Genomic DNA, 9,353 nt, shown 5'->3' on the forward strand with positions numbered 1-9,353 from the left:
GTTGTAGAGCAGCTTACTAAATGAATCTAGAGAAAACAAGAATGTTGGCTTAGTCTTTGTAAATACTCACAAATTAGGTAAGTAGATAAAGACCAAACAAAACCAAGATAGAAAAGTAATGGTCAGAAATCTAAAACAAGAACCATGAAGAGCTAGTGTCTTCAAAACCCAAGAGAGAAGACTGTTTCAGGTTGGCACCACCACAGGGAGATCAAAGAAGATAAAGGTTGAGAAAGAAAAGCCAAGTCACTGGTAATCTGGGAAAGAGCTATTTCAATAGAAATAGGAACTAAAAATAGACTACGAAGTTAACATAGGAAATGGAAAAAATGTAAAGATTTTTATTTTATTACTGTATTTCTTTTTTCCTTCATGCTCTGGAATCCAAGATTGCAAGAATCTAGGATTTGGGGTACTGTTACAATAAAATAAAAATCAGGTATAAAACTCATTTCATTAAGTGTAAGAATCGGAATGACCAATCAGCTTCTATATTGTGAAAACTGCCACAACTTCTCTTCTCCATCGTTTTTCTGTTATTCATCCATGGGAAACTAGATTATATAAATCATCTATTGTTTCATATATAAAGGTGGATTTAATTAATCAGCATCCTTTAATTTTATGAAAAGGTTACCCCAAAATTTATTTTATCCCCCTCCCAATTATATTGAAATCTACTCCTTCCCCCTCACAACTTGGAAAGCTCCTAAATTTTCCTCCAATTAGAAACTAGATTTCCTAATTTTGTGTCCTGAATTGTATTCTGGTCAATTGCTTTTATTTTAATTAACTAAAGTGTTTTTTTTAACATATATGCTTAATTTATTTTCAGGTATAAGGATTTGCTTAATTTTTTATTTGGAGCATTTGGACTAACGGGAGTCCACTGACCACTGCTTTCTAACTACCTAGCCAATAAATCACCTATAACTAAATTGTTCCTCAGTTATTATTTTCAAGTTATAATGGGAACTCCTCCGTCTACTTACTATACCATACATTTGCCACAGAGGCATAACCCAGTTTTAATCCCTTTTGTGTCAAACTGTAGTATTCTTTAAGCTCCCTCTCATTCCAGTCTAACAGTGTTCTTGTTTTCTTTCCATAAGGTTTTTTTTTTGCTTATTACATTATTTAATTAATGTTTCTTCTTGTCTAGGAATTTATCTTACTTTGCTACCCAAAGTAGCCCATCTGCTGTCATTTTGAACCTGTGGGAAGCTCGTCATCAACATGATGGTGACCTTGACTCCTTGGCCTGTGCTCTTGAAGAGATTGGGAGGACACACACGAAACTCTCAAACATTCCTGAAACTCAGCTTGAAGAACCTGACTTCAGCTACAGCAGGCAAAATGGACTTTAGTCCATCTCCTCTCATGGACAGACCGATGGCCAGCTTTGTGACTTTTTCTTTAGGTGGGGAGAAAAGAGGTGGCTTTTGGCCCAGTGTTTTTTGGGAAAACTCAACTTCATTTATAATCAGAGAGGGACATCACTTGAAGAAACTGAAAACTGTCTTGGTAAATCAGGTTAATGTTGGGAAGGTTCAAGCTTGCATCCAAAAGGCCCCACTGTCCCATCTGAATTAATGCCTACTTAACTCTTGGCCAATTCTACAGAATTGAAGTGGAAAAAGGGACACACAATGCCTTTAAAGAGGCTCATATTTTTGGAATTGTTAATGAGTCAAAACATATCAGATGCCAGCAAAATAGAGATTGAATAAATGTGTAGTTTGGAAAATGTTTATAAAGTAATGATGTTCCCCAAGGGCCAAATTAGTCTGATATCAATATCAGATTGTTGTGTTTTTTTTTAACCAATTGATATTTGTAATATGGGAAAAAAGTATAAAACTGGCCTACATAAGTAACAATCTTGCCGGTCCATTTCAACCATGTCACCAGCAAGAAATGAGCATTTAGAACTCAGAATCTATGTAAGTCACACCAGCACCACCTCCCAAATTAGCCCATGACAGACCCCCCCCCCCCAGGTTAGACAAGGGCCACTAGGAGGAAGAATAGGATGATTAAATATTTGACTATATCCTATAGTCCTTCCAAAAGCCAAGATTCACCTCACTCCTTCCTGCCATTCCCCCTCAATGCAGAATAGTAAGGGACTGTTTCCAGGTGCATCAATGACCACAGTTAATCATCACTGCATGGTGACTTAGGATGATAGCCATTGCTCACAACTGTATAGAGCAAGGCCCTGAACCCCACCACCTCTCCTCACAGCTGAGCCACATCATTGCAGTAGAATCAAATCCCTCATAACACAGCTGGGTATTGGCTTTGGCCATGAACCAAGTCAGTTTACTTCCCAGGAAACAGCTCCATAAGCTGAAAGCCTCAAAGAGCCTGGTTCCTTTACAAGACAGTAAGTGTTAGCCAGATCCCCCCAATACTACCACAAGAAAATGGAGTTGTACTCTACGTTTTTGATGAACCTTACTAAAAATGCTTATTTCATTTTTATATCATTGAGATTTTACAGATAAATTTACTCTCCACTAAAACTACTTTTTCCCTAGGAAATTTCCTTTTTCGGGGAGGCAGGCGGGGAAGCCAAAATCATTCATTTTGGATAATACCTGGCATAAATGCAATTTAAGTAAATAAATATTTAAGTGCTTGCTGAGTATGAGGCACTAGGAATATGAAGATAAAAATGAAATACCCCCCCATCCTCAAAGGGCTATCCTATAATACAAGCTATAGCAACACCCTCAGTTCCCTCATTTAGATGTTTTTTTCTGGCAACATCATAATAGTATGTAGTTAATTTTTAGTCTTGTGGGGAAAAAGTAGTTTTAGTTGCCCTAAAATAATTGAAATCCACAAAAAAATCAATTAATTTAGTTTAACCTTCTTTCCCATAAAATCGTTTTGACCAGAGATTTATGCAAATAGTCCAAAGGGTTCTGTTTAGGTTGCCCTCTACTCTCTAGCTATGTTTATGAAGACATATTAACTCCAAGGATAACATTTCTGGCATGACAACAGAAGAAAGGAGAAGGAGGCAGGAACCTGAAAAGGCCACAAGTTGGATAAGCAAACCCTAACTTTCCTAAAGGACTTGGTTCTACCAGCAACAGGGGGAAAAGGAGAAAATTTACAATATCCAAAGAGATGAAAATAACAAACTATATAAATGTGTAAGTTTATCCAAAGAAGAAGCTTCCTGAATAACTATTAAAATTTGTAATTACCTTTTTTTAGAGCCCTTTAAAAAATCCAAAAATCATGTCACAAGGAAAAGAGTCTAAAGGCTTGGAATTTATGATGCCATATTTAATGCAGTCTGGTGCATATTGACTCCTGCATTGGTTTTACTATGTCATATTTAGCAGCATAAGGCTTTTCTCAGGAACTGAATGGATTATTGTACAGAACAGACAAAACCACTTAGAACTGTCAAACCCATTTTCTGAAATACTGTCTCTAGATCAGGAGAATGCCCTTTTCTTAATAGTCTTCAACATGTTTATCCCTTATAGGGAACAATGGAGAGAAACCATGGAAGTATAAATCATTTGACATCTCTGAAATAGTTTCTTGAAGAGGCAGCTTTGGGTAGAGTCAATCATCAAAAGAAGCATCGAACTGACTTCTTAGGAGGAGAGATTGGGGGAGATTTGGCAGAGCAGCTGTTTTCAACTCCTCAGAGAAAATAGAAAGTACCCCCATCTTTTTTTTTCTGCCCTAATGTAGGACACTCAGAATTTTTCTCTTCTCTCCTGAATGGGCTTCTAAACATTTTATCCATTAATGTGAATTAAGACAGACCTTGAATGACTCTTAGCATTTTAAAAGAGTGCTCTTAAATTTGACAACAGACCCAAAATTTAAATAAGGCTAATGAGAATTTATTTTGAACATTTAAAGGCAAAATGGAGCCATTTTTACTTTCTGAATATTAACTCAGTGGATTTTTTTCAACTGTGGCTTTTGCAAATAGGCTCATCTGATAAAGAGACAGACCATTCCTTAAGATCATCAAGATCAACACTTATTTTTTGAATAAGGAAACCGAGACTGAAAGGTTGATTTAAGATGCAATTGATCATTTCAAGGAATGTCAAAGAAAATAAAAATCTTGTTTGAATATCAGTCAAATGTACAAACAAACCCTTTGATCTATTCTTTTTCCTCTCTTTCCCCTCCTTCCCCCATTTTATATATTAATCTCCCTCCTTTGGATATTAGGTGCAGAAAAGGCTAAAGTTGAATTCTTGCTGCATTTATAATCATTCAACAATGTGGCAATGGACATCCAAGAAGAGAACTTGCAAGATTTAAAGAGAGAACTTGCAAGATGTACACAGCAATGGGCTTTAGGGGCAGATCAGATAAAGCCTTAGATCATCATTTGAACCTTGGACCACTTATCCCAACCTAAACTCCTATATGGTCTTTCATGTTTGGCCATCCCTGCACTGAGACCAGCCAAGCAAATGCCCCTCTTGAAAGAGATTTCACTTGTCATTCTGAGGCCTTATTTTGATAAACTGTCTTGGTCATCCTTTTGTACCGGGATTATGCACTGGTAAAAGTAAGAGAAGGAAAAAGACAGAGATAGAGAAAAAAAGAGAGACAGAGAGATACAAAACCCTTTAGTATTTGGTGGCCTATTTTAGAAAATGTCATGATGCCACCCCCTGCCATTTTTGATCCTGTGAGTAATCTAAAACTAATAGTCATACTTTCAAAATGACTTACAATTATATCACCAAAATGGTACACTTCATAGCTTTGTCAGACTGCAGCATCATAAAGTTAATTTATGAGTTTTACAACATTGCTTGTGCAGTCTGACTAGTTTACATTAAAATCCTTTAAGTCAAAGGGAAGCTTGCTCTGTAGATTTAAATTCAAACTTCATTTACTGGTGCACGAAGTCCCATAAAACTAGGATGTACTCCCACAAAAATTTTATTGGCCTTTTTGTAAGAGATGAAAAAGAATTGACACTGTTCTCCTTAAAGAGAGGGGGACTTTTTGTTATTATTATTTTTATCTCCAAAAGCAGCTGTTATCCTTTGCTGTGGCCTATACATTTTTCTTTCAGGAAATTCTGAGAGAAGCTATTTATTAAGTTTAAATCACTAAAACAGGGGTTTTCCTTGGATTAAAATCTCTGGACTTGAAGACTTGAAGCACTTGTCTCTCTGAAAGATGTTATCTTAAAAAAAAAGAAGTAGAAAGATATGGCATATTCATTCCCTTTCAGAAAGCATACTTCAGATGCCAAACTTCTAGCAAAGGTATCTGTGAAGTTAGAAAATATTGTGAAATATACCAGTGCAATGTTCTCTTTCCCCCTTTTAGTCATTTCTCTTTTTCTATCTGTTAGTAGTGGGTCAAGCTGCTCTCTGTAAATGTCTTGAATAATAGAGTTGACAGATGCAGTAAAGGAAAAGTTGTCCCAGAGGCTTTTGTTCCAGGTATAGAAAGTTCAAAAGAATTGCCAATGAGCTAGAAATGTGCCTCTATGGCCTGTTATATGGCTCAGTTTCATTATTTTTTCTTCATGTAACATTGCAAGATTCTGTCTTCTTAGTATCTACCATTGTCTTTATTAGGGATAACAGCCACATAAAAATGGGAAAGCAAAATGTTGTCCTAATAATAGTGGCATTAAAAAAAAATTAGTAGCCCTTGGTGTTAGTTGCCATAGCGCTGTATTTGAAATCAATGCTTTAGCTAAAAGCTGAATGGCCGCAGTTTCCACTGTTTTGTCCTTATAGAAGTTTTCAAAACAACAATCAAAAGTGTATTTTGTCAACTGTCACAAAAGTGAAAATGTTAACTGATCTTAGATGTGTTTGCATTTTCTTTGTGTGTTTTTGTTTCTAAATGATTTTTAAAAGCTGCAGTTTACCAAGCTGTTTGGGTGTATTAAACAGCATGTGGTGTTTTTTGCAAGCGGTTCTAGGCAGGCCAGGGTCCACCACATGGTCTTCTTACATCCCCATGGCGGGGTCATCTCCCACAACAGGATGGCAATAGGAAGAGAGATTTTTTTTTCTTTTAATAAAAGGAAAAAGGATGGAAGACCAACCCTAGCCAATTAGTCACTAGTGTGTAGTATTGTAATCTGAAGTAGGAAGTTTAACGCACATAGAGTAATTGTAGTTTTTTAAGCAGCTGCTTAGCCTTTTTTTTTCCTCTTGCTGTGAAGACCATGGATTTGAAATGTCCTCATGAGGTGGGCCTAGGAAGTGAACATCAAGCTTCATGTCTTAGAACCCACCCACCATCTGAACCCAAAGATAAACACAGGCAGAACGCTTCATGGTTACACCTGTACTTCTAAGAGCATCCCCCCCCCCCGTCTACTTAAATAAAATTGAAATTGAGAAAAAAGTGGTTCAACATGAACCATACCACTGTCCCTAAAAGATGTAGCATTTAATGATCATGATAGTTTCTTACAGAAAAGCATGCCATTCTTTTCATGAATGACTGCAGTTTTGTGCGTGTTAAATATTGTTAAAATGGGGGGAAATGCCCTTTTAAGCTCTGTTTCCCAACCCATTGGACAATGATCACATCATTTCAAGCAAGAGTCTGTAGAACAACATTTTAGCACAACAAAAGAAAATTGGACATTTCCTTGGAGTTTAACATGATAGAATTATAACTTCAGAATCCAGCATCTATAATGATGGAGAGAAAGCATTAGCATTTTTGGAAATGGGAAGTATGCCTGAGGTCATGTAGTCTAATGATTTCCAAAGAGAAATAAATTTAATTTCATTCAATCAGATTCAACAAGTATTGGTTAAGCATCTTTTCTGGGAAAAAATGCTAGCAAAACGAAGCCCCCAAATTATATATTCCCTTCCTTCTCTACACCCTCTTTGACCCTATACTTGAAGACTCCCTGTCTTGGCCACAAATTGGGTGTGATTCCATTGAAGTAAAATAACTGACCATATGACCTCGTAGGAGTCTTCCCAGCTCTCTGATTTAAGAATGTGAGGGCACTTTGTAAGTAAACTCTCATTCCATAAGACACATTGATCATGGCAAAGAGAACAAAGCTGAGAATAGCTCCAGTGGTACTCTTCTATTCTCCCTTCCTAACTAGTTCTAATTATAGAACAGATGTCAATTCAAGCAGCATTAACCCAGGCCTGCACTGAGACTTCTCTTAGAGAATCAAGAAAATAAATCTGTATGACTTGCCATCACTTTGTGACCTTGCCATTGATCCTCCCAGGCATGCAGGGATATCAAAAACTATGGAAAAAGCTACTCCAAGGGACCAAATTTCAGACCAAAATATTTTCCTTGTCTTTCCAAAATAGAATTAAGCTCCTGCTTCCTCTTGTCCATATCTCAGTGGCATTTAATTGTCCTTTGGGGTCTATTACATATGCCCCCTCATTACACACTCACATGCACACAAAGACATACAAGTGTGAAAACACATAGGGAAACAGCATCTTATTCTCCTAACTCGAATACAAACCATGAAACCAATTCTTTTTTCCATTTATTTCCATTTCTGTATTGAAAAACTTCAGAAGATGTTTTTGTTTTTTTTTTTGTTTTTTTGGGGGGGAGAATTGATTTATTTTCCCCTTTTGGTAGTGGTGCAGTATGGGATTGGTCTGTAGGCATTTTCTAAAGAAATGTCTCAGATCGCCCTTTCTCACCTTACTCTCTGTTTTATTTAAATGTGTTCAGAGCTGGAAGACAACAGAAACAACAAAGATCTGGTTGAACACTTGGTTTGACATGAAGCTGAAGGAGCAAGCAAGCCAGAGAAGATAGTTTGAATAAAGCATGGCCTTGGCTTCATACCACACTTTCTGTGCCTTGTACTATCAATGTAAATTCTGAATGTTGTACAGTAAATACTTGGATGGACTCCTTAGAAAAGGCTGCACTGGCTTCTTTTTCAGCACATGTACATATATATAAATATATATACATATATATTTGGTAATGCCCAACAGCTGTGTTATATTGTATTGAAAAAATGGACAGTTTGGATGTTTTATGTAGAGTATGCAGAAATTGGATGGCTACAGACTTTTGAAGAAAAATGTACAGACATAAATTACTGCATATCGGTTATTTATGAATAAAGAGTCTTTTATTGACATCTTAGATTACTACATGAGTGGCACCTTGAAATCCTAATGAGGTTTCTTCTTCCCAGGGCTAACAGGATGAAATACTCATCACGACAGTAATTTTCAATGAATTATAAATATAAATATCCTAGCCTCAAAATGACATTTGCCCTCTGCTACATCATCAGAAAAAATGGGACAGAGAAAGGAAAATTCATTTTCCCCACATTATTCTCATATTTCTTGGAAAGGAGAAAGTTAGAAGCAGGTAGCTGAGCAGAGACTTCCTGGTGGGGTCAAAAGTTTGGTGGTTAATGTTGCAGAATATTAGAATTGTGATGGTTGCACAACTCCCAGGTCTTTCAATTTGTTACTCCCTAGACTATCCAAAGAGCATTTTTTAGGTTTCAGACTTGAAAAAAACAATATTTTACTCTCTGGTTTTAGAGGATGAAGGAGAAAATTAAAGGAAAATGCATTCACTCCATCCTCTGGTCCCTGCCCTTATAGGACAGGTCCAGCATTTTGTTTGTCCAATTCCCAAGTCACCAGCCTCAACCACTCACTTGCAGAGTTTTATCTAAATATGTATATTGAGAGAAGGGAAACGATGAATGAGGAAATGTTATCCAACACAATAGTTGAACTTCCTTCAGACCACTGCTCTACTTTTACCTGGAAAGGGGAAAAAATGTACATACACATACATATATTTTATATAATATGAATTACATATTATGCTTTTATATTCATATGGATATGCATACAGATGTGTGTCTATGTCTATACTGAGTTTGAGATAAACACCCAAACACAGCTTTACTTGCTTTTCAATATGTATAATAATAATAATAATTCTATATTGGGGCAATTAGGTGATTCAGTGGATAGAGAGCCAGGACTGGAGACAGAAGGTCATAGGTTCAATTATGGTCTCAGAATTTCCTAACTCTGTGACCCTGGGCAAGTCACTTAACCTGAATTGCCTAGTCCTTACCACTCTTCAGCTTTGAAACTGACACTTAGTATTAATTATAAGACAGAAGATAAGAGTTTTAAAAAGCAAATATCAATTGTATTTTCTATCTTTTTTACTTTAGAGGCTCTAGTCAGTATAGAAACAGTGCTTTAGACCAAGGGTTCCAATTTTTTTGTCTTTTTCTTCTCTGTACATGTTTCTACCTGCTTGCTTTCTGTTTGCTTTTTCCATTATGGTTGGTAAGCCACACAACCGGGAAGCTAGGATCAATCATT

At 36.5% G+C, this 9,353-nt stretch overlaps 1 protein-coding gene across 5 annotated transcripts in view; it reads left to right on the forward strand.

Moving 5' to 3' along the window:
* UNC5D (unc-5 netrin receptor D) overlaps positions 1-8,133 on the forward strand; it is an 831,324-nt gene extending 823,191 nt beyond the window's left edge. For all 5 annotated transcript variants that reach the window (XM_056813499.1, XM_056813501.1, XM_056813497.1 and 2 more), the window contains one exon: positions 1,163-8,133. In XM_056813499.1, coding sequence (XP_056669477.1) covers positions 1,163-1,367 — 205 coding nt within the window. In that variant the 3' untranslated portion in view covers positions 1,368-8,133. The remainder of the gene's footprint in view (positions 1-1,162) is intronic.
* The last annotated feature ends 1,220 nt before the right edge of the window (positions 8,134-9,353 follow it).

This window comes from Monodelphis domestica, chromosome 1 (genome assembly GCF_027887165.1).
Source record: "Monodelphis domestica isolate mMonDom1 chromosome 1, mMonDom1.pri, whole genome shotgun sequence".
In the NCBI taxonomy this organism is placed as follows: Eukaryota; Metazoa; Chordata; class Mammalia; order Didelphimorphia; family Didelphidae; genus Monodelphis; species Monodelphis domestica.